The 26200-nt window shown below is 39.5% G+C and overlaps 1 protein-coding gene across 2 annotated transcripts in view; it reads left to right on the top strand.

Moving 5' to 3' along the window:
• The first annotated feature begins 8966 nt into the window (after nucleotides 1–8966).
• dsc2l (desmocollin 2 like) overlaps nucleotides 8967–26200 on the top strand; it is a 53175-nt gene continuing 35941 nt past the window's right edge. The window contains exons 1-8 of one of the 2 annotated variants that reach the window (XM_071537455.1): nucleotides 8967–9089; nucleotides 15803–15893; nucleotides 16236–16474; nucleotides 16638–16769; nucleotides 19401–19556; nucleotides 20326–20470; nucleotides 21804–21958; nucleotides 25629–25763. In XM_071537455.1, coding sequence (XP_071393556.1) covers nucleotides 9048–9089; nucleotides 15803–15893; nucleotides 16236–16474; nucleotides 16638–16769; nucleotides 19401–19556; nucleotides 20326–20470; nucleotides 21804–21958; nucleotides 25629–25763 — 1095 coding nt within the window. In that variant the 5' untranslated portion in view covers nucleotides 8967–9047. The remainder of the gene's footprint in view (nucleotides 9090–15802; nucleotides 15894–16235; nucleotides 16475–16637; nucleotides 16770–19400; nucleotides 19557–20325; nucleotides 20471–21803; nucleotides 21959–25628; nucleotides 25764–26200) is intronic. The other variant, XM_071537456.1, reaches the window with a different exon arrangement.

Here is a 26200-nt window from a genome sequence, read left to right on the forward strand (position 1 = left end):
GCTTACACACTGATGCTTCAGTATTAATAATCTAATGATGTCATATATAATAAAATATCAGTCAGAGGGACCAAACCACTACTTTTACTTTAATACTTTAACTACATTTTGCTGCTATTACTTATGTACTTTTACTTAAGTAGGATTTTTCATGCAGGACTTTTACTTGTAATGGAGTATTTTTACATTGCTGTATTGGTGCTTTTACTGAAGTAAAGGATCAGAGTACTTCTTCCACCACTGTTTTACACATTCACACTGGGTGCTGCCCAGGTGCAACAGCAGTCTTCTACTGGTGGCCGCTGAGCAGCTCTACTGCAACTGTTGGGGGTTCAGTTCTGGGATTCAAACCAGCAACCTTCCGGTCACAAGCCTGCTCCTCTAACCTCTAGACTCCACGTTTATACACCTTCAACATGGGAGATATTAATTCCACGTCCACTGCAGACTCTTCTGTCACACTTTTCTCGTTCCTCTTCGGGCTCTTGGCGGGATCCTGCTGACGCTTTGCCAAAGTTCCTACGGTCCGCCGGTTTGAAGCGCCTTCCTCCCTCGGAGGAAATCAGCAGCGCGCAGGCTTTCTTCTCATTTCCTCTCTTTCTCCTGATGTAATTTGACTCTGTGGGAGGCGACCTTGCCTCCCGGCTGCCAGATAGTCAGGACGGGGACAGAGAGAGGACTGAAGCATAGGAGGAGGGGGGATGTGGGGGCGAGTGTACAATACAATACAATACAGTAAGGAGACTTTATTTGGATTGCACCTTTCTAGACTTGCCATCACAAAGCGCTTTACACGTTAAAGGAATAGTTCACCCAAAAATGAAAATTCTGTCATCATCTACCTCATGCCAGTTGAAACACAGGTGAAGTTTGTCCATATAACACACAGGGAGGTTGCCAGCACAACTCCATAGCAGCCTTCTCCAAAACAACTGAAGTCAGTGGGGACCAGTTCTTCAGAGTTCCAAAAAGACCTACAGTATATTTACACCATCATTTAGTGCAAATCTTAACTACAGCTGATTGATTTGCAACAAATAATGGTGTATAGGTCTTTCTATTCACAGTGTGATTGTTTGGCCGTTTTTGTTTTGGAACTCTAAAGAACAGGTCCCCATTGACTTCAGTTGTTTTGGAGAAGGCTGCTACGAAATTGTGCTGGCAACCTCCCTGTGTGTTATATGGACTAACAAATTTCACCTGTGTTTCAACTGGCATGAGGGTGAGTAGATGATGACAGAATTTTCATTTTTGGGTGAACTATTCCTTTAAGACAAACATAAAACAGATGGATGACACAAAATACAGCCATATTGGGAAGTTACAGCAAAGCACTTGAGATTAGGAGAATGTCTGACAAACTGTCAGCCTAAGTCTTTTCTTAAAAGCACAGACTGACCACTCTAACATTTACAGGGAGGCTGTTCCAGAGTTGAAGGCACCATCACCTTTTGTTTTGACCTTTTCCCTCTATCTTTGGTGCTAAGTGCTCTTTGCTGTGGTGTTTGTGCACTGCACTTCCCAGAGATCACCTGTCCATCAAGCAGTGTGTCCAGTACTGTGACTTTGTCTTTTTCCCCTGGACTTTCTCTTGATGCAGTTTGAGTTTCTGTAGGTGGCGCTCTTGTCTTTGTCTGTTCAGCCATGGTGGCTATCGCTGCTCATGTTAATTACCCAGTTCCTCTACCCAAGTGGTTCTCAACGTGGGGTCCGGGGACAACCAGGGGTCCTTGAAGGCATCTCAGGGGGTTCCCAGTAAATTGATGAAGCGTTAAACTTCATTATTTCATTTACAAGAACAATTACAGAATGTAGAAGACTGACTATTTTGATCATAGTTTCACTGTTATCTCTCTACCTACAATACAGATAGTCATGGAATTCTGGACAAAATCGTATCTAACAATAAAAATATTCTCACATTTGGGTCCGAGGGACAAAATGGCATCAATGTGGACTAAATTAGGGGTCCTTGATATGAAAAAGGTTCATACCCAGAGGACTTTTTCCCGGGAATGAGTGACCAGACACCATGTGTTTAGAACAGCAAATGTTCTAGCGTTCATGAACTGGATATAGCTTATATCAATCAGATATAGAGAGTAGCAAAATGGGGATAAGGTCAATGTGTGAACTAGGAATGGGAGGGGAGGCTGTGGAGTGGTGGTGGGTGCTGGGTGGGTGGGGGCTCGATGGGTGCAGCCTAACATCACAGTGCAACATTCCTGCCGCCTCGGCCCCGCCCCGCTGTGGATTCTGGACCTGTACTCTCAAATCTGGGTTTGTGTTTGTGCTGCGGAACCAGAGCATGAATCCTCTGCAATCCCCCTCCAGCGCCCAGCTCTCTTCCAACAGCTCCTCATTCTAATCATTCCTTTTTTCTCCTATCACACCCTCCAAAGAAAGGACTGCTTATCTGCCCAAGCATGTGCACCACACATACACATACACACACACACACACACACACACACACACACACACACACACACACACACACAAATAACAGTAAATACAGCGTAAAATCACAACAGGGAAGAGATGATCACCACAAATCATCCCCTCATTTCAAAACATGTTACCAAGAAGGCAATAATCTTGTGGTGATATAATATGTTACAGATGGGATTTCGCCATGGCAGTGAACTCTTCAGAAACACAGAGAGAGAGAGAGAGAGAGAGAGAGAGAGAGAGAGAGAGAGAGAGAGAGAGAGAGAGAGAGAGAGAGAGAGAGAGAGAGAGAGAGAGATACTGTGCTATGTTCATGTGTCTGTCAGATAAGATGGTTGCTCTTCATGTAGGTCAGGGTTAAGTTAAGCGAGTCATCTCAAAATGACTCCTCACAGGCCCTGATTTAGAACCATTGTACTCCCTGTGGTGAACTGTGCTGAAAGGCATGCACTCTTATCATGCAGGCCGCCACAACTCCCTCTCACCACCAGGTCATTCAGCCCCCCTCGTCTAATCTTAGATACTAGGGTTCGACCGATATATGGGGTCGATATGGTCCTACTAGTAGTAGTAGTAGTAGCAGTAGTAGTTTTAGTAGTAGTAGTAGCAGTAGTAGTTTTAGTAGTAGTAGTAGCAGTAGTAGTTTTAGTAGTAGTAGTAGCAGTAGTAGTAGTAGTAGCAGTAGTAGCAGTAGTTGCATTAGTAGTAGTAGCAGCAGTAGCAGTAGTTGCATTAGTAGTAGTAGCAGCAGTAGCAGTAGTTGCATTAGTAGTAGTAGTAGCAGTAGCAGTAGTTGCATTAGTAGTAGTAGCAGTAGTAGTAGTAGTAGTAGTAGTAGCAGCAGTAGCAGTAGCAGTAGTTGCATTATACTTTATTTCAAAGGAGTTTTAGTGTCCCATGATCTAAATTATAGGTTCAGAGGCTTTTCCACCCTGACAATAATAATATTCTGGGGGGGATACTGAAACCCTGAATTTTTTGCATTCGTCAAATTTGCATGAAGTCAAATGTAAAGATATTGAATATCAGCACAAAATATCAGCTGTCAGCAGATTCAGTCCAAAGATATTGGTATCGGCCTTCAAAAACCCATATCATAACCCTATTAAACACAATGTATACTTACTGTACACACACACAAAGACCAAGACACATTCACACACACACAAACACACACACGTATACCTGTGCACATGCAGGGTTAGTCATAAGGCCTCCAGTGAGGTTCAGGATTGAGACTGACCTTTTAGGTGAAAATTGTGACAATTCCAGATTTACAGTTTGGTCAAGTCAAGTCAAGTCGAGTAGCGGTAGTAGTGATAGTAACAGTAGTAGTAGCAGTAGCAGTAGCAGTGGTAGTAGTAGTTTTAGTAGTAGTTTTACTAGTAGCAGTAGCAGTAGTAGTAGTAGTAGTAGTAGTAGTAGTAGTAGTAGTAGTAGTAGTTTTAGTAGTAGCAGTAGCAGTAGTAGTCATAGTAGTAGTAGCAGTAGTAGCAGTAGCAGTAGCTTTAGTAGTAGCAGTAGCAGTAGCAGTGGTAGTAGTAGTTTTAGTAGTAGTTCTAGTAGTAGTAGTAGTAGTAGTAGTTTTAGTAGTAGTTCTAGTAGTAGCATTAGTAGTAGCAGTAGTAGTTTTAGTAGTAGTTCTAGTAGTAGTAGTAGCAGTAGGAATAGTAGTAGTAGTAGCAGTAGTAGTAGTAGCAGTAGTAGTAGTAGCAGTAGTATTAGTAGTAGCAGTAGCAGTACTAGTAGTAGTAGCAGCAGTAGCAGTAGCAGTAGCAGTAGTTGCATTATACTTTGTTTCAAAGGAGTTTTAGTGTCCCACGATCAAAATTATAGGCTCAGAGGCTTTTCCACCCTGACAATAATAATATTCTGGGGGGGATACTGAAACCCTGAATTTTTTGCATTAAGTCAAATTTGCATAAAGTCAAATTTAAAGATATTGAATATCAGCACAAAATATCAGCTGTCAGCAGATTCAGTCCAAAAATATTGGTATCGGCCTTCAAAAATCCATATCATAACCCTATTAAACACAATGTATACTTACTGTACACACACACAAAGACCAAGACACATTCACACACACACACACACACACACACACACACACACGTATACCTGTGCACATGCAGGGTTAGTCATAAGGCCTCCAGTGAGGTTCAGGATTGAGACTGACCTTTTAGGTGAAAATTGTGACAATTCCAGCTTTACAGCTTGGTCAAGTCAAGTGAAGTTTATTTATATAACCCTTTGTCACAAGCATGTCTCAGAGGACTTTACAGAGAACACAATCAATGGTGAACAAAGTTATGTAGGACAAACATAGCAAAAAAAAAAAAGGTAAAAAAAAAAAGGTCAGAAACTAACAGCCTGTCTTTGCCACTATAAACAGGTGTTTTTTTTTCATCCCAGGCCTGGATACAACATACAGGAGCCTACAGTAAAACTCTCAGCAGGGAAATGAAATTAACCTTTTTAATCAACCACTCACAGGGGCAAGTGGATTCGGAATTTCTTCTGCCAATTCAATTTCTTCAGTTTTTAAAGCAGTAGAGCGAGACCACTGCCACATGATGAAAGCTTCGGGCCAAGTTTTGAAAGGTTGAAACTTGGGTTTGAAAGTTCCGAGCTCAGTCTTGAATCTTTGCAGGAATTCATTTTGTACTCTTGATTGAGTGTCTCATGCTCGTAACGAAGTTTTGCACACATGAAATAAAAAATCGATCTTTGTAATTCCAGTTTGAATACTTCTGAAAATTGTTTGAATGCTTGTGACTTAATGTTTGTGTTAGTCCTTCAGTTAGTAATTGCCATCAGCCTGAATAGCTGCAGACACTGAAGGCCAGTCTTATTCTTCCAGGTGGGTCAACAGACAAATACAAACAGTAAGTTCCAAGCATTCACTTTTTTTTCGTAGTCAAAGTAGTCAAAACTGGAATTACAAAGACAGATCTTTTATTTCAAGTGTGCAAAACTCACGGCCACGTAGCCTCAAGCATGAGAGCAAATTAATTCCTGAAAATATTCAAAACTGAGCTTCAAACTTTCAAAACTAAGTTTCAACCAATCAAAACCTGGCTTGAAGCTTTCAATTTGTGGTGGTGCTCAACTACGTGCTTGGCGGCCCCAAGTGGCAGCAAGACACACTGAAATCAGCAAGACGCTGATTTCCACTACTTTATATACTGCTGGGTATCTTACAGTAATCTATAATAATACATCACAATGTATTAGTTGATTATATTTTGTATTAATAATCTGAATCTGCAAAGTAACTAGTAATTTAAGTTATCAAATAAAGGTAGTGGAGTAAAAAGTACAATATTTCCCTCTGAAATGTAGTGGAGTAGAAGTATAAAGTAGCATAAAATGGTAATACTCAAGTAAAGTACAAGTACCTCAAAATTGTACTTAAATACAGTATTCGAGTAAATGTACTTAGTTCCTTTCCACCTCTGGTCAAGAGGTATTATATTACCATGCAAAATACTGTAATAATAATACTGCTGCTCTGTCATTTGCCTTTTTGGCTTGACAACATAATGATAATAGTGTTGAGGTCACTGTGGAGAAGGGGAGCCAGAAAGATCCGCCCCATGAGCTTTGTGTTACTGAGGCTCCATATGGTTCCACTGCAGCAGAGGGGCCGGCCCCAAGTGCTTTGAGCAGGTGACTGAAGTAGTGGAGGCGGCTTCCCCCAAACCCTCAGGAGGGAGGCTTGCCCCAGCAGGTTGCCCCTCCCACATATGGGGTATTCACTGTCAGACCCCTAGCTGTTAGGAGGGAGCCTGTCCCACATAGGTTTCCCAGACGTCTGTATTTGATCTGCTGTGTGAATAATGAAAATTGAAAAGAGAAACAATGGATAATATTGAGAAGAAGAAATAACAGATGCAGATAACTTTCCCATGACCTCTGACCAGAACTTTTGAACAAATGGGTAGAGCCGGAAAGCATGGAAATAATCATCTATTTTAGTTGGACAAGTTGGACAGTGTGAACATGTATTACTTTGGGTGAAACCTATGCAGTAAAGTTTGTGGGTGGTAATGTGAGTTCTATGAAGGACTGCATTAGTTGGGTTTTGGCGTTAAATGTCATAGAAAAAACCTTGTTGCATATGTTTTGTGGGTTATTTATGTCTGTAGTGCATTTCTTGATTGGAGTTGATGGATGTCAGAAGTTTGTACATTAGTGCTGCTTTTCTAGTTGAACACATTTACTGAAGATAGGCTGGCTATAACACAGCTGACAAGACTTACAAGTGAGTCGAATTCATCAATTATTCAGTGTTAACTTTGAGCTATGGGTCTATGACTCCCAGAGCAAGTCTAGGCCAGTGGTTCTCAACGTTGGGTCCGGGGACCACCAGGGGTCCTTGAGGGGGTTCCAGGGGGTCCCCAGCAAATTGATGAATTGTTAAACTTCAGCATTACTTCATTTACAAGAAGTAAACACAATTAGAGAATGTAGAAGAATGATTGTTTTGATCATAGTTTCACTGTTATCTCTCTACCTACAATGAAGATAGTCATGGAATTCTGGACAAAATCATATCTAACAATACAAATATTCTCAAATTTGGGTTCGAGAGACAACATCTCATCAAATGGGGGTCCATGGCCCTAATGTGGGCTAAATTAGGGGTCCTTGATATGGAAAAGGTTGTGAATCACTGGTCTAGGCTATTTCCTGAGCTTGGCCTGTGGGACAAAAGCATTGCCTAGACACAACGCTGTGAGTAAGAAAGGAAACACATGGAGCAGAGCAGAGGCCCGTCTTGGGAAGTCGACTCATGTCTGAGGAAGCTGCTGTTGTGCTGCCAAATAAGCGACATCCCACTTTTCTTCACACTGTGTTATGAAGATGTTAAGCCAGCAAAACAACCCAGCCCTCCTTGTTATTGTTGCCATCTGCCGATCCTATCGGGGCAGGGCTTGGTGCCCGGAGAGATGACCCTGCTTATGTACGCATTGTATGGACACAGCATACTGTAGGTGAGGAGACCATACATGTGCTGAAGTACTTTAAGTAAACGTTTGAAGAAAATTTGAGGAAAATGTGCTTCAAGGGGATCGTACGTATATGTTTATTCCACAACATTTCAAAACAAAAACACTGAGTGTAGATTAGAAACATATACGGAAGAGGATTAGGGCCACATGTGAAAATTTTATTAGAGTTCTGAGTTTAAAGTCAGAATTCTGAGAATAAAGTCAGAATTCTGAGTTTAAAATTAGAATTCAGAGATTAAAGTCAGAATTATGAAAAAAGTCAGAACTCAGAATTTTGACTTAGTAAAGATTAGTGTTATTACTACTGCTACCCCATTATCTGACTCCATAAGTCATCAGATGTTTTCACCAGTCAAGCAAAGTATATTTTCCTTTACTGGAGTTTTTTTGTATTTGTGTACTTCCTCAGTACAGGAGAGTGTACAGTTAATGAGAGGCCTCCACTGTTTCTTTCTCTGTTTCTCAAATCAACTGCTTTGCTGTCATGACTGTTTATAAGAAGCATGTAACCATGTACATTTTAAAAAACCAGTGAATGGTTTATACATACCATACTGAGATGATGAATGGTTTGGTTTGAAATCATGTAGGTCTACTATACACTATTAGCTGCATACTTGTCAATATGACAAATAAGACAGTTCCAAAATTAAAAAAGATGTAGTCAGTGATATAGTAGTAAATAAAGATATGGGTAAACTGGTAACACTTTACAACAAGGGTCACCAAGTTAAGGGTTAGTTAATGCTTAATATTTAATTAATTAACACTTAACAAATGTGTAATTTACTAATGGTGTTCATGTTAACTAAGGTATTAATTTATATATTATTTAATAGTTTATAAAGATGACTATTAAATCATGTATAAATTAATACCTTAGTTAACATGAACACCATTAGTAAATGATTACCAGACACATTAGTTAACTGTTAATTAAGGGTTAGTTAATGCTTATTAAGCATTAACTAACCCTTAACTTAGTGACCCTTATTGTAAAGTGTTACCAGTAAACTCTATCGTCCAGTTAGTGATCATAGGCAAAACCTGAATTGGTTTAATTGGTTTATTTTTTTCACTCAAAAGACCCTATCCTCATATGACTTACTGCTACTTATAATGATACTATGAATTTCATTCAAAAGCCAGTGAGGTCATACTGGACAATGTAACCATTGAGTCTGTCTGTCTGTCTGTCTCTCTCTCTCTCTCTCTCTCTCACACACACACACACACACACAGTGGGTGGAGTTCCCCCCCACCACCCCACCACCCCAACCCCCTGTCTGTCCTGTCAGCCCCGAGCCCCAGGAGAGCAGCTAGGTAACCGGTCGGACTTGAGGTGGACTTCCTCCGCGGCCTCTTGCTCGGCTTCCAAACCGCTTTTCCTTCCCCCCCCCCCCTGACACGCCCTGGGAGATGACAGCTTAGATAAGAGTTTGTTTCTTTAGCTGAAGCCACCAACAGCACCAGCACCACCGACCCCTCCCGTCTCCCTCTGCAGCGCTCCCCGACACTCTCTCTCTCTCCCTTCTGCCCCGGGACAGCAGATCAGGCTCGGTCCGCTGGTTCCTCCGCCATGGCCCCGGGCGGCTTGTTGTGCCTCTGCCTGTTTATTCCGGTGAGTGAGTGATTATCGGCTATTAATTCCCCTGACGAAGAAAAGGAAAAACTGTCACACGGCTTACTCAACAATTGCTTTGTGGTCTTGCTAAAACTTGATCAACTGTGTTCATTCTTTTGCACCGTTATCAGAGGAATTTTGTGTTATCGTGAGATTGCGCTCTTATCTCGAGTTTGAAAAAAAAAAAAGAAAGTTTCAGAAAAAGCAGTGTGAAAAGAATAAGTTTGTGTGTCGAAATATTCCCTGCACGGACTGGGAAAAATGTCCAGTTGTGGAAAGGCTACTTTGGCTTTAAATGGGGGGGAGGGCACTAATACCTGTTAACTGTTAACTCTACTAAAGTTTGGTGAACGAAAGACAGATATGCAGGCATAACAGAAGGAGAACAGACATAGGAATGCGGGCCTAATAACACACAGAGGAGAAAAGTGATATTCTTCTCTGACCGAGGAAAAAGCTGCACTGTTGCTTATTCCTGGACTAAGGCGCACTTAGTGTCCTTGTTGAAAATGAAAGCAGCCCAAAGCTTGTAGGATCTGTTGCACCAGCGGTTCTCAACGTGGGGTCCGGGGACCACCAGGGGTCCTTGAGGGGGGTTCCAGGGGATCCCCAGCAAACTGATAAATTGTTAAACTTCAGCATTATTTCATTCACAAGAAGTTAACCCAATTAGAGAATGTAGAAGAAACGACTATTTTGATCTTAGTTTCATTGTTATTTCTCTACCTACAGTACAGATAGTGTTGGAATTCTGGAAAAAAAATCATAGGCTATCTAACAATACAAATATTCTCAGATTTGGGTCCGAGAGACAAAATCTCCTCAAACGGGGGTCCGTGGCCCTCGATATGAAAAAGGTTGAGAATCACTGTGTTACACTGTTGTGGAAGCTCTGGCTAAATCCCTTCTTTTTTCCGACATTGTCTTATTGCTGTGTAACAAACGTTGCCAAGCCGTTGCCATGGTGTTTTATAACCCTGCATTTAACTGCAGAGAAGAAGTTAATCCACCCAACAGCATGGGTGGTAAAAAAAAAAAAAAATATGCACAAGCTGTTGCTGTTGGCAGATTTACAGAAAATGTTTTCATGTTTTTCATTTGTCTAGTATAGTTTTCTTATTTAGCTCTACTTGAAGATTCGCTCGATTAATAAGTCATTAGGCTATGGGGACAATACATTTTAATCGTGTGACTAATATTTGATAGTGTTTGCTCACTGTCTTGTTCCTGTTTATGTGTAAGGAGCCTTGGCCTATGTGCACATGTGGTACTTATTACACATCCTGTGTGTGTAGAAGATAAGAATAATGAGCCGGTTGGGGAAATTGGACATAAGTAAAACATATTCTGTGGACATGGAACACAAATTATTTACTTAAAGTTGAAATATTCTTGAAGAATAGTAGTACTCTTGTAAAGTGAAAGTTTACATTACCTGCTCATCTTGCAACCATTTGCTGTTTTTCACTACAATATGTTTTCTGTTCAATTTTGTACCCATTATATGTTTTATTATTGTTATTATTATGTGTCCATGTATGTAGCAGAGATATTCCATTCTATAGAGGCTTTGAAGATGCGTCACAAATTTTCTATCAACCAGGTGTGTCTCCATCATGGAGGTCCATTGGAAAATTGGTTGTTAGTCGATAATGTCTAAATATACATTACATTAAATCAACCAGGCTAGAAAAAGAGAGATACCTGAAACAGATTGTTGTGGTGTGGCTGTAGATCCATTCAGTAATATTATAAGTAAAAGTGAATAGTCTGATAAGGTGGATTTGTTTCCAAATCAGGGGCGGTCTTACCATTAGGCAAAGGTAGTCGACTGCCTTGGGCCCCGGCAGCCAGAGGGCCCCACAGAAGACAAGAATAGAACTAATGTAAACTTATTTTTAATCAATATAAAAGAATTGTACACCCCACTCTTTGCTACAATAAATGATTTCAATCTTGAAATCCCCCCCCCACCAATCACTCAGGCTATAGTGGGCTATCTAGTGTGATTTTGCTACTTGACTTTAAGCTAATTTTGCTTGCCACTACATCAGTATCTGAGAAAGAAGTAAGCCTCAGCCCTAGCAGGTAATATATAGAAAGGATGCCCCTGTTCCAAATGTAGGTTACTATGACACAGGAAACTGTCTTGTCTCTACTCCAAAATGCGCTGAGTTGTATGAGAACAGTCAGCTCAGTGATCCCGAACATACAGTTAGATAGCTAACTAGCCAGCAGGCTTATATCAAATATATCAAATAAAAAAGTAAAAAGTAAAACATTTCACTGTCAGTATGTCTTGATTTTTCCAATGTGAATGAAGTTGACAATGAACCATTTATTCACTGATTGCTTCCTCTTACAACATACAAAAAATTTACAATTTCTAACACCTCAACTGTAGGCGGAGTCCGAAATGAACATCTTGGCTCACCTGCCAAGTGTTTGTAAACTAAAAAAATTTACCTGGCAAGAAAATGTTTGATGGCCCAATAAACCCTACCCATTTCCCATGCTATTTCATGTGTTGAATTAGGTACTGTGTGTTAATATAAAACTTGCTCACTCCCTGCAATGGATCAAATTCATCATGAAGTGCAACAGAACTCAGTATAACCAAAGCATTCAAATATTGTTGTCTCATTAAGTTACAGGCCAGTGTGGTGAATGACCCTTAATATTGATTTATCCACCAAAGACAAATTTAATGTCCGACCCTGATTAGGTATTAGGTAAATGTGGTAAAAAGTAGTATACGTGTACTTTGAAATTTGTTTATTTGTTTGTTTATTTAAGGATCCCCATTAGCTGATGCCGTGGCAATCAGCTAATCTTTCTAGGGTCCACACCTGACATACTGTACATAACACATTACATGATAAACATTAAATTACATTAATATACACTAAATTACCTCAATATACATGAATATTAAAAAAAAATGCAAAAAATACATTCATATACAATTCAAAGCCAGTCAACACTGAAATGTACATTTAGGTGGAATACTAATAAAAAATCAATATATGGATAATATAAAAAAAAAAAAAAAAAAATGAGAATAATACAACCCATATGAAGCGGAACACAAATATTGAAAACTGGTACAAAGTTATACCTCCTACTAGTCAGTCTGTCATCTGCATGCCAATAAATGCCTCTTCATAATCTTTTTGAAGAATGATTTCTTTTTTATTAGGCGGATATTAAAAGGTAAATTATTACAGTGTGTTATGTATAAGTATAAATACACTGGAATAAAATCAAATCACTCAAGTAAACAAAAAGTACCTAAAAGCTGAAGGTGAAATGCACTGTTGGAGTGCAAATAGTCACTCTCCAGCCTTGTGATATATAATACACATTACACTAACACCCTAGTCTATATGCCATACTTGACTTTCAGATTTTCACAAGTGACTACATGTCAAACTATGTGTGTGAATGTGTGATATGAATCCTACCAAAAAGGAGCCTCATAGTGATTTGTGTGTCATCTCCACATTGGCCCAGATTCCTTAACATAAATTTCACGAGTCAGTTCTGTTGCCAGTAACCACTGGCATTGCCATCTTTTCCTTGTAAATTTATGCACAGTGATGGAATATGATTTGGAAGCTGAAGTGCATTTCAAAATCCAAACACATATGTTTGGACTCAATTAGTTGTCAACAGATTTATTGTATTTTGCTCTGGTTATAAATTATTACTTCCTATACATCATTTCTTTATATCTTCATTTCTATATCCATGATCATTACCATCACCTTTGTCAGTGTGTCCTTAATGTTACTTATGTAACTATATATAACTATGAGGCATTTTTATGTATTGTGCTGCTTTATGTTGTTATTTGCTGTTCTGTGGTTGTTTTTTGGTTTACCTGCCCAGGGACAACAGATGTAAATTAGCTGTCAGCTAACTCTGGTACAATTACTTTTAATTGTGCGCTGTTCCTGCAAAAATAAACAATAAAATAAATAAAAATAAAATAAACGTTTTCTCAAGCAATGAATAGTTATGGTGGGCCGAGCCTGCCTAGTGGAGCAGCCATCTTGCAGAATTCCTTTATTATTGGTTTCAGAGGCGTAGGCTATGTAGTGTCACATTGCTCTTCATACTGCCAAGAAACATTTCTGAGGGAAACATTGTTGCATTGTAGCTGTGGTCTAGATGTTATGAGATGTTTGTGATGTTATGTTCAGGTGTTGTTGGAACGTTGCAGGCCTCTTAAAGGAATAGTTCACCCAAAAATGAAAATTCTGTCATCATCTACTCACCCTCATGCCAAATGAAACACAGGTGAAATGTGTTAGTCCATATAACACACAGGGAGGCTGCCAACACAACTTGGTAGCAGCCTTCTCCAAAACAACTGAAGTCAATGGGGACCTGTTCTTTAGGTTCTTTTGCAAATCAATCAGATGTAGTTATGATTTGCACTAAATGATGGTGTAAATATACTGTAGGTCTTTTTGGAACTCTGAAGAACTGGTCCCCACTGACTTCAGTTGTTTTGGAGAAGGCTGCTATGGAGTTGTGCTGGCAACCTCCCTGTGTGTCATATGGACAAACTTCACCTGTGTTTCAACTGGCATGAGGATGAGAAGATGATGACAGGAATTTTCCTTTTTGGGTGAACTATTCCTTTAAACAGCCTGAATGGAAGTGTGATGAACAGGTAGAACCCAAACAGTGGAAAAGGCCGTTTTCTCTATGGACTCTGGCAATGTAGGAATGTGCCAGTACACATTGGTTAAATCCAGTGTCGAAAAAAAATCTATCAGTGCCTAAACAAACCAGCAGTACGTCAACCTTGGACATTGGATACACATCAAACTTGCACACCACATTCACCTTGTGATAGTGTACACAGAACTGTACAGTGCCAACAGTCTAATGAGACTTCACCTGTCACGAGTAATATTACTCCCAGTTCCAGCATTTTTTTCACTTCTACCTGCATGACTTTTTGCTTGTGCTTGAGCAAACAATAGTGTCAGGTATGCATCTGCTTGTAACTCCTTGTGCTGGTGTATGACATTGGTGCACTCTGGCAAGGGTGAAAACGGTTTAGCAAACCTCTATTGCAACACAGCTACCTCTGTTTCTGGCCTGGTGAGAGATGATCGTCACAAAGGATGGAGTCTAGATTGGGAGATTGTGGAACCTCTGGTCTTAATTCATCTCCCGCAATCACTGTGGCAGCCAGAGAAACAGGGACCACCACCTTCCAAGATTTGAGGAGACTGAGATGGTGAACCTACAGTGTATCACCATATGACCACAAACGGCCCTATTTTAAGCTATTTTAAGTTGGAAGTGAGAAATCCACAAACTTACAGACTCTATTATGTTCCTCTGTTATACAGGCACTGATGACATTATGGTCTAGAGCATATTCTCCTGTGCTGTCAAATACAGTGAACGGAGTTTTACTTGCAGGTCCAAAACACAGCAAATTTAATATTTGCTTACATTAATAATACATCCCTGTGAGCCATACAGTAGCTTGAATGGGTAAAACCCTGTGGAGGCAAGGGGTCCCTGCTACAATGGGAAAACCAGAAGATCTATCTATTTGTCCTAACTTTGGCTTTTTTCATGCGTAAATTTATTGCTTTGAGGGGTTTATTAAATCTTTGTCCATCTGTAGATGATAAATTCTGGTCTGAATCAATTTAATGCCCAACAATCCATAGAGTTCCCAGCAAGTCTATGACATTAAAGCATCCGTCAATCAGTCAGAATCTCTTTCATGATTCTGGTTCTCATGATATGCAGCACAGAGCAACCTGGATCCACCTAGACCATGGCGTCTACTCTCTTGTTAATGTATGGTGTCCGATACATCCCAACTGGATTGGGAGAGGGTGCTGATGCCGTGGCAACCCGCACAACCTGGCCAACCTCCATCAGCAGGCCTCTCGCATCACCAACACTCCCACTAGTGGGAAGGAGGACAGAGGACAGAAGGACAGGGGTGAAACAGAGGATACATGGGACCAGGGAGTTGTTACCAATGTGGCAAAGTGTCTTTCCTGGGGCTGTGGGAGTTGTCTTGGTGTCGCTTACAGGGACAGATGGTTCTCAGCCTGGGTCACGCGGTCACGGAGAGTCAACCCATTCAATGCAGAACTGCTCCAGGGCTACTTGCAGCAATCTCTTTGCTGATGGAAACCTCCAGCTGGGTGTTTTATGTCTTTACAGGAGTTAACAGTTAACAGTTAACAGTTCCACGTCTGCCCACACCTGATACAAGGCATTAGCCTTCTCTAGTCAGCATTAGTATTACCAGGGGAGGTCTGGTGATTAGTAATCATTACCTCAGGACCACAGGAATTTTATCTAATCTAGAATGAACCTGCTAGTGATTTTTTTCCATCTAACCCAGTCAAAATTCCATCTGAAATTACCTACTGTATTTCAGTTTATCCTTTATATCCCAGGGTTTCACTAAATTAGTGACTTTTGCACCTGGCATCTGAATTACAAGGACCATAAACAGTAGTGGGGCTTTACAAAGATATGGATCCATTGAAGATAGTTTAATCTACAGTAGGGGGGAATTCTTAAATGAAGTGATCTATTTAAGTGGTGAGCCCTCTGAAGACCTTCAACTTTTTGTGGTTGGAAATAATTTCTGTTCTTATTTGATTTAGATTTTTGGTTGTAACTTTTATAATCCTGTCTTTCTCTTTGTTTCTCAGTTGTTATCTCAGCCTGTTGAGTCATGCATTCCACATTCCATCCAAGCGCAGGTTCCAGTAAAGATCAACCCAGGCTATGTTGTGTCACAAGGTAATGCATCTGGCCTCCACATGCACCTGCGCCTCATTGCACGCCCTGTTGGAACATTCAAAGTATTAGAGATGCACTGATACCAATGCGGCTATGGAAAGAGCCTCACGTAACGAGTCAGAAATAATATGTTTCTGTCATTTTTGTCCAATGACCCCTAGATTATTGTTTATTGTCATTGAAATGTAATGGATCAGCTAAGTATTCAGTATTGGTGGAAACTTGAAGTTTAGAACTTGGACTTGGTATCAACAGTGACAAAGAGGTATTGATGCAACCCTATGCAGCATTTGACAATCTGAATGGATGTGTGTGTGTGTGTGTGTTTTATTTGCTGGCCAGTGCCCCTGGGTCGCTGTGGAAGGGAAGGACTCTATATGACCTCCAGTGACCCTCACTTTACTGTAAAGAGGAATGGTACTATAGTAACAGTTCATGCCATCGTCGTGATGAAGCAGAGATCGTTTTGGGTGTGGGTGACTGAAGGAGGAGGGCAACCCAGGAGGATAGACGTTCAACTCACCCCAGACCCTGAGCAGGTGAGGAATATCAATGAAACAAAGAGAGAGAGAGAAAGTTTAGTAGTGAAGATTTAGTAGGGGAGTTCTTGATTGTTTTTGGATACCCAACCCCCATTCATTTCTAATAAACATTCCTGTTGTCCTGCTTTTGCCCTCAGAGACTAAAACTTTTTGAGCTAAATTGTTTAGCTAAATATGAAACTGTTTATATTTTACCCACCAGGTACGTGAATATCTGTCTACTGAGAAGTTCCCTTGGAATTTGGCCCGTAAGCGATCCAAGAGGAGATGGAGCCCTCTGCCATTCAGCATCATAGAACATGATTTACCTCCTTTTCCCAAAGACATAGAGCTGGTAAGAATTCATCTCTGCCCCTCTATCATACTCCCTTTCCCTCCTTTGCTTTCTATTACCTCTCTTCTAAGAGTAGAAGTAACAAATTACATTTACTCTCATTACTGTAAATGTGTAGCTTTTTTCTGTATTTGCCCCTTTTTTTTGTCTGTATTTGTACTGTAGTAGCTTTTCTGGAGTTAGTAGATTTACTAAAATGTTTCGACAGAAGTATTTTACTTCATTACTTTTTAAGTCACAAACTTTGTAGTGTTCATATCATTGGAAATTGGAAAATGGAGGAAATGTTAACTAAATCTAACATTAAATACTGAAATGTATCCATGATAGCAGCTTAATTAACATCCACCCAGCTACAGTATTATTGGTTTGTGTTAGCCTGGTTGTTGCCTAGCTAGTTCGCTAGCCTTGCTAGTTAGTTGGTTAGCAGATAGCAAAACAACTTGATCACACAAAAATACATTAAATGAACACAACTTGTTAACACCAAATTACGTGTTGGTGGCACATATAGTGTTAAAATTCTATGTTCTCACTGTGAAATGGTTATGTGAAGGAGGCACGACTATAAACAGGAAGGAGTCTCATGTTGAAGTAGCACAGTGGAAACTAGGGTGTTGCATTTGCCTTCAATGCTGATGGAAATTTGGTGAAATTTAAAGTTTTAGCTTAAGTTTTTCTAACCATGACTAAAGCCTTTTCCTAACCTTAACCAAGTTGTTTTAGTTGCCTAACCAAACCTTAAACAAAGCTGTTTTAGTTGCCTAAATATAACCATAACCTTAACCCTAACCAGAACTAGAGTTGTTTTACTTACTTAAACTTAACTGTTAGCCAACCTTTAGCTGAAAATGCTGCGTCCAATTCATTGTTGCCACAGAATAAAAGAATTGTTAGTCACAGAATCCAATCTGTGGTGGAGGAACGTTTGTGTCCACAGAATGTAAATCTGTGGTTCAGTGTTCATGCTCATTCCATGACTTTGTATGAGATTATGTAGTAGCAAAAGAAACATCACTGTTGTTCAATTATGAGTGATGGGCATTTATGTGTTTTTTGAAAATCACAGATATAAAATAATAAAATAATGACATGAAAATCAAAATCAAATTTTTAGAATGCTCAACATAGACATGTACTGTACAATATCACATTATTGAACTCTCTGTCGTCTTGTCCTTTTTACATTGCATGGGAAAAATTGTACGTAACATTGTCTGCTTTTTAAGGTAACATACATTTAATATACATTTTAAATAAGCTACTTTTTACTGAAGTAGATTTTTACACCAATAATGTTACTTCTACTTAAGTTTCATCAAAGTAACAATAGGCATATTTCTACTTGAGTATGATGTATTGGTACTCTTTCCATGCCTGCTCTCTTCGTGTCCTTCTTCTCACTCTCATAACTCCCATTTTACTGAGCCGCTGTCACCACTTTTCAAGCCTGTTAATTTCTTGAAATAGTTCTATCAGTGACAAGGTCATGGGGCAAGTCACTACCACATCCTGAGGGCTTGAAATGAACACTAGTTACCAGCCACTGTGGCTGGTCGATAAAAATACTAGTTTCATGCCCTGAATTAGTAGGCTTGTCCTGTGTCTGTAGTTTTGGATGAAGAAATGAGAAGTTGTGAGGAGAGGAGGTTAGAGTACAGAATAGTTTAATCAATTGAATGCTCGACTTGGGTAGCTGTTACTTTTCACTTCTGATTGTGAGTCAATAACCGGTCTACCAGTGATCATCCCTCCTCCTCCTTTTTGTCCCCCACCAAAGGGGGGACTATGGATCAGTCTCCGTCCGTTAGTTAGTTAGTTAGTTAGTTAGTTAGTTAGTTAGTCACACTGTAACATTGACTTTGTGCTGCTTGGGGGCAGCATTGACAATGAATGGGGACTCAGTGGTAAAGCAGGTCATACAGTTAAAGTTATCATACAATGTGGGGGACAATGAATGGGGACTCAGTGGTAAAGCAATACAGTTAAAGTTATCATAGGTAACATAATAGTCTACACACGCTACACACTTGGAGACATCATACTGGGTTGATGTGTTGAAGTGAGAGTCAATGGAGAATTTTTGGGCAAACCTCTAACCACAAGACACTGTAGTTATTGTACAGTTGTTGGACTGTTGTACTGTTATTGCACTCATCACTGCACTACCACTGTGCCGTCAGTGTTGACTACTTATACCATATTACCACTTACCTACTGTGCAATACCATATATCACTTATCATTTAGCATTTATATTATTCATAACACTCACGCTCCTGGTGTTGTATGTTATATTGTATATTGTATTATAAATTGTATTGTAGTGTACATTGTGTAATGTACGGATTGTATTTATTGCGTATTGTAGTTCTTATATTTTGTACTGTATTGAGTAAAAACAGGACAATTACAGTTACTACATTTCAAGATATAACTTGTAAGCCTAATTCTGAGGAGAGTAGGCAACAGAAATATATGGTCAATCTGTCCTTTCATTGTCCCATACGAAAATGCTTATACAATTTCACTCATATTTCAAGTTCACTCAGCAATCACTGACTGACCCAAGGGTGGAACTACATCACTGGTGGGGGACAACATGTTTACTATTTGCTTGTTACATTTTCAGGTGGGCTCTGACTCATCGGTCAACTACTCGGTGTTCTACACCATCCGAGGCCCTGGGGTGACTCTGCCTCCAGAAAAACTCTTCTCTGTGGACCGCAACACTGGCATGGTGCGGGTTCATTATGCTGTCGATCGTGAGCAGTACAAACAGTTTGTGGTAAGTATGACCACATGTTCTCCTTTTGGTTGCCCTCATTCAAAAGCTACTCTCATACTATTCTTGATATTGTCAATACCTCATATAATTTTATTGTGCTGTTGAGTGTGTCGGGGCGAGGCAGTGTCTCAGTGGATAGCACTGTGTCCTCACATCCAGAAGGCTGGATGTGAGGACACAGTCCTTTCTGTGGGGAGTTTGCATGTTCTCTCTGTGTTCTGCTGGGTGTCCTCCCATGGTCCAAAGACATACAATTACAGGTCAGAACAAGGTGACATAACCGCTATTCACATAGCACTAATATTATCTTGGGATGTCTTTTTAAAAATTCATTTATTACATGAGGTCCCAACACAATACTAGTCCTGTGTGAATAGGGCTATAATTGGCTGAGAGGAGGACCGCATCATTCGCAGGGGACGACATGTTTACTGTTGTTGATTCTTTGGCCTATATAGTCTATGGTATACTATATTTCATTGTACTTATTTGATATAACTCTTAATGTACATGAGCACTGAATGTTTTATACTGGGTGTTTTCTGCTCATTACTGTTGCAGGTCTCTCCTGAATACACTAAGTTTTTGGTAGATTGAGGTGCCTTTGGTAGATTTCGATTTTTTTTCTCATCACTTAACTGGTTAGTTGACCAATGGGCCAATCTCCCAAAAACTCGGGGTATTCCTTTAAACATGAGATATTCCTTCTCAGTGGACTATGTAAATAAAGGCTTAATAACTGAACTTAAATAAATATTGTTGTATGCAGTTTGAAGCCCAGGTGTTTGACAGGAAGACAGGGAAGGAGACAGATCGGCCTCTGGACATCACGGTGCTGGTGGAGGACATTAATGATAACGCTCCGACCTTCTCTGGACCTCTGCAGTTTCATGTAGCAGAGCAGAGCCGCACTGGTGAGGGATCTGGCCAACAAAATGTGTCATCATCTTGCCATTCTACCAAGGTGCTTGAACTGTGTAGTGAACTGAACAAAGGGAAAACCTCATCAACACTCAACAAGTAAAGATGAGAACTTGTTAAAGAAGGTAACAAACTTCAGCTAAAATAACCTTGACCTGGGTAAAAACAAGGTAGGTTCAGAATTTCTACATTAAAGCTTCAATCAAAGATAGTCAGTAGACTTCTGGGCAACAGAGAGCTGTATGTGTGTTCTTGGATTTACTTCCTTTTACAGACCAAAGGTTCTTACGAGGATAGAAAGAGGAGGAAAATCCCCTTAATTGAGGACATTTTAGCTGGTCCTCAATTCTACAAGGGCTAATTTAGGGTTTGGACTTAGGGCTTAGCATTAAGATAATAATTAGATTTGATTTAGGTAAGGGTTGAGGTTAAGGTTAGTTTAGGGTTAGGGCTTCCCATTGAGCACTAGACATCATTATAGCCCAGGATCTTTTGGCTATGTAGAGCTAATACTAATCAATGTTAATCATTTCTGGAAAGACTCTTTCATTTTTCTGGTGAAAGTGTTTTTACACTCGTGTAGGCTATTTATTTGCTTCAACCCAGCTGATGGAAACACCTCTAATTCCCATTTTATTTTCTGTGACATTTCAAAAGTTTGCATAAAATTTGCTTGACATTTGGATGGAAACTTGCCTGGTGTCCGGCCCCCATGAATCGCAGTCTTAAGCACTTTTTGAATTTGCATGATGATTCATAGAGGTCTGGACGCAAGCCTATTCACAACTGATTCAGTTGTGAATAGGCTTGTAATTTCTCGCCACCGACTGCTTCGTTGGTGTTAGTTGTCAGTTATCAAAATCTTTGACCAATCACAGTAGCAAAGCAGATTGACGTAATCTGGAAATGCCTCAGAGCTAACAACAATCACGGCTTCCGAGCTTTTAAACTTGTTGATTGTTTCTGTTTTAATTCATCGATGCCATTTAAGTTTTTTAAGGACTGACAAAATTGCTAAAGCTTGCTATCAACCAATTCCTTTGCTGATGCTGTCATTTTGGTAGTAGCTGTCGCTCTGTAACACTCGTCATGAGTAGGTTTGTCCCGCCTACATCGACCATCCAATCAGGTATGTCAGACAGTATCTGTCCGAAATAACTGCCAGTGAATAGGCTTGTGTCCAGACCCCTATGAATCGCCATGCAAATTCAAAAAGTGCTAAAGACTGCGATTCATGAGGGCTGGACACCAGGCAAGATGGAAACGCAGCTCATGAAGGAATATAGCTACTTGCAATGGATCTTCATCTCTTTTTCTGTGTCTCAGGTACAGAGGTGGGGGTCGTGGCTGCTTCAGACAGAGACCAGGAAGGGACTCTCCACACTAAAATCAGATTCAGCCTGCTGACAGGAAGCCAGCTCTTCACCATCCACCCGCAGTCTGGGATGATCTCCACCAGATCCAGCACCCTGGACAGAGAGGTGGGAAATCCTAGAAACCCTTTTGTACAACACAAACCAGTAGGGTTTGGAACGATTCACAAAAATCATAGTTAAATATGTTTGTGGAATAAGTGCATTCTGGATGCATTTATTCCTGAGAAAATCCCATTGTTTTTCCATTGACAAATTCAAAATTTGGCATGAATAACAACTACATTAACTTTACTGTAACAGTTGTAAATTTGAATCGATAAGGTTATAAATCCTATTGAGGCATTGCAGTTATGTCACAAATCTCCCAGCAACCATGGCTTGCACCATCTTAGTTCTCCATTGGAGAGCTAGCTGTGCACAAATAATGGCTAAATATATAGCAACCAGACTATAAGAAAGATACATGGAAAAGGCTGTGGTGTGGGTGTAGGTCCATTCACTAATGTTTTAAGTAAATAGTGTGATAAATGTAGGTTACTGTGACACAGTAAACTGTCTTGTCTTAAGCTCTAGTGTCTACTCTAAAACACTTTGAGTTGTAGCTTGAGAAGAGTCTGCTCAGTTAACCTGAACAAAACAGGTGGTTTTGGCTTTTGTTAGTTAGCTAGCTAGCCAGTAGGCTAATTTAGCAAAGCAACCAATGTTAATATTAACAGGAGACTGTTGTCAAACTTGGATGTAGTTATCTTGGGTGACTGCACACTCCCATTTTGAAATAAAGGAAACATGAGTAGAGAGTCAAAACCATGATCAGAGACGGTTTAGAAACGAGACGGCGCAACTGCGAGTCAATTCCTGTATCTGTGTCACGTGGGTTTGGCCACTGCCCTGCCCTTTTAGGAGCGGCAGGTCCTGAGTCTATTCATTCCAATGGGAGAAGTGAACGTGAGCACAGATTATGATCGATTCTTTCACCCCATAGTAGGGCTGGGCGATATGGACCAAAAATCATATCTCGGTATTTTTAGGCTGAATGGCGATACACGATATATATCTCGGTATTTTCTACGAAGTGGGCTAAATGTTCAGTTGTAAGTAGGGCTGGGCGATATGGACAAAATCAAATATCACAATATTTTTGACCAAATACCTTGATATTGATATTGCGACAATATTGTAGGGATGACTATTGGTGCTTTCACAAAATATTTACACAATGAGATTTTTGATAAATAATCATCAGTAATGTGGATATAATGACTAAGTGGGTAAAGGCAAATAATAGAACAGCTAGAACAGTCTGGTAAGTTCAGAAAATGACATCACTTTACTGTAATGCAGCCTTTAAAACCAGGAAAAGACAACACTTATGCCATATCACGATATTACGATATCCAAAATCTAAGACGATATCTAGTCTCATATCACAATATCGATATAATATCAATATATTGCCCAGCCCTACCCCATAGTCACCGAAGAAAATACCGGACCCATTTTTCACAAGCCACATATCTTCCGAACATTCTGACACTAAAATGGCATTTTTCAGACAGACAAATCAGGAGAAAATTAACTTTGTTTGAGAACTGTCTCTGTCTCAGCAACACACTCTCGCGAGATCTGGGATCTGAGATCTGGTTATCTTGCGAGATAACGTTAGCCACTCTGTTAAAATTGTAAGCTAACGTCAACTAACGTTCGCGAACGCCCTAGCTAACTAATTTTCGTAATGCTAAATATGGCTGTTAGCTGTGTAAATATCCAATGTTAGCAAAAGAAAATATAAATACATAGGGGGGATGGGGGGGGGGGGGGGACAGAGGCGACCACGCCCACTTAGGAGACAGGAAGTGTATACCATTTCATAACATTGGCGCAGCTTGTGAAAACATATTTAACTTTGAAATGTTTGAAATGTAACACTGCCAAAGCCTGTAAAATGAGGAAAAAAGTGTATATTGTATCTACAGTATATATATTAAATATGTAAGTTGGCTATGTACAATTGCATCTATAGCCCACTTTGCAACATTGTAGTTACCTGAACTAAAAAAATAAAGAAAGCCCTGAAAGCCCTTTAGATCTTATTGCCTTAAATTTTGTCTTTAGAAGCCTGCAAGTATAGTTATTGCAGTCAATAAAGGAGGATTGTTTTGTATGAAAATTGAGTCAGTGTTAAATGCCCAGAGGAAAGCAATATCCTCAATGAGACGACCTCTCCCTCTCATTTACTCTTCCTAGACATAGATGAGTTTCATTTAAAATCAGTGTGAGATTTTGACCATTTTACTGAAATTCTGCTCCTGAGACACAACCTATCTACTTAATCTATCAGCAATCGGTGAGTGTAGCCATCTACAAATGAGATATCATGCTTTTCTTATTTGCCTCGAGCGCTTCTTACAATGAATGCAGATGCATATCCTCCTGTGCATCCCTTTATTGCTCCTAAGGGGTGTTTAGTAGAAATAATTTGGATATAAATGATCCTAAATTGATACAATATTGAGATATGGTATATTTCTCCAGAGATACAGAAGGGACATGATTCCCTAATTGACTTTGATTCCCTACTCTGGTGAGTCTGTTCTGGCAGAACGATGGCATAGTGACTGTCCTTTAACTCAGTGGTTCTCAGCCATGTACTGTGGAGGTCCAAGAGTCTGCAGAACAGAACAGACACATTTCCCTTTAGGGAGCGATAAACTATCCTTGCAATTATGAGTATAGTGAAATCAACTTCATTTGTGTCGTGCTTTAAAACACAAAACCAGTTTGTACCAAAGTGATTTACAATATAGTGGGGATACAAGGTGGCAGAGCATGAAACAACAACAGCAAAATTAATGTTAGGGAATGAGAGCATGGTTGAAAGCACACAATAAAATTATTAGACACAGTGAAAGACCAATGAATAAATGTAGTTTGTAATACAATTAAAATGAGATTTGATTAAACTTTATGGATCCCTCTGGGGAAATTGGGTCGTTTCAGCAGCAAATAGTAATCGGATACCACAAAGAAAAATAAAATATGAATAAGAATAGAGTTGATGGAGGTTATATAAACATAATACAGCAATTACAACACTGGAATGTGTAAAGCAGAAAAAATTGAATGAATGAATGTATAAGGGTGCGCAAAATAATAGCACACATACTGAGACAATGAAAAAAATATATGTTATATATATATATGAATATGCAGACATATTTAAAATGAGAATATGAAGAAGAGAAATCAAACATATGTACAGAATGGGTCTAGGTGTGCAGACATGCATAAAAAGCTATACACCTCATCAATTTACAGATGTAAATTAATTTTACATATTTAAATTTACAGATTAATTACTCAACTCTATATCTTCTTTAAGACATAACTTAGTAGTAGTAGTATTATTAGTAGTTAGTAGTGCTAGTTAATTATTAGTATTAATTTATTAAGTATTAATTATTAATTAAGTAATAATTAATTTGTAGTAGTTAATTAGTAGTATTAGTATTATCAGTAGTACCTGGAGTAGCAGTTTTATTTGTAGTAGCAGCAGTAGTAGTAATAGGTAGTAGTGGCAGTAATAGGAGTAATAGTTGTAGTAGTAGCAGTAATTTTAGTGGTAGTAATAGTAGCAGGTAGTAGTGGCAGTGGCAGAAGTTGTAGTAGTAGTATTTTACTTAATGATTTATATTAAATGATTGATTTATTACAGTTTACAGGCTGTAATTTGAATAATGCTATAACCATTACTTCAGGTTGTTTTTGGATGTTTCAGGTACAAACTGCAATCCCTGTTGTTGTGGAGATCCGGGACATGAATGGAGCCAGCAATGGCCTGTTCAGCACAGCCACAGCTACCATCAGCCTGGTGGACATCAACGACAACCCCCCCACCTTCAGAGAGACCACGGTACATCTGAGTTTACACATGATGAGAAACAAAGAAGAGAAAGTCATCCACACACTGGATTCATGCTCTTTTTGTACTTTATTCAACAATTATTTCAATCAACTTTTTGGCTGAAACTGCTGAATCAGCTCTACAGGCAGCATGAGTCGGGTGGTTGGTTGATTGGTTGAGTCTTTTCATTGTCCAGGGATTTACACTGCCCGTCAAAAGTTTGGGGACACCACTTTTTTCTTTATTTTTACTATTTTCCGCATTTTAGAATAATTGTAAAGACATTAAAACTATGAAATAACACAAATGTAATTATGCAGTGATCAAAAAAAGTGTTAAACAAAGCAACACTATCTTATATTTTAGATTCTTTAAAGTAGCCACCCTTTGTCTTGGCTGTCAGTATGTTATCTTGAAAAAAATGTAAAAAATTATTTGGGCCCAGG

The sequence above is a fragment of the Centroberyx affinis genome, unplaced genomic scaffold (assembly GCF_046629955.1).
Source record: "Centroberyx affinis isolate AG114_WGS23_722 - 3 ecotype Tasmania unplaced genomic scaffold, CSIRO-AGI_Caff_v1 ptg003050l_1, whole genome shotgun sequence".
Classification (NCBI taxonomy): domain Eukaryota; kingdom Metazoa; phylum Chordata; class Actinopteri; order Beryciformes; family Berycidae; genus Centroberyx; species Centroberyx affinis.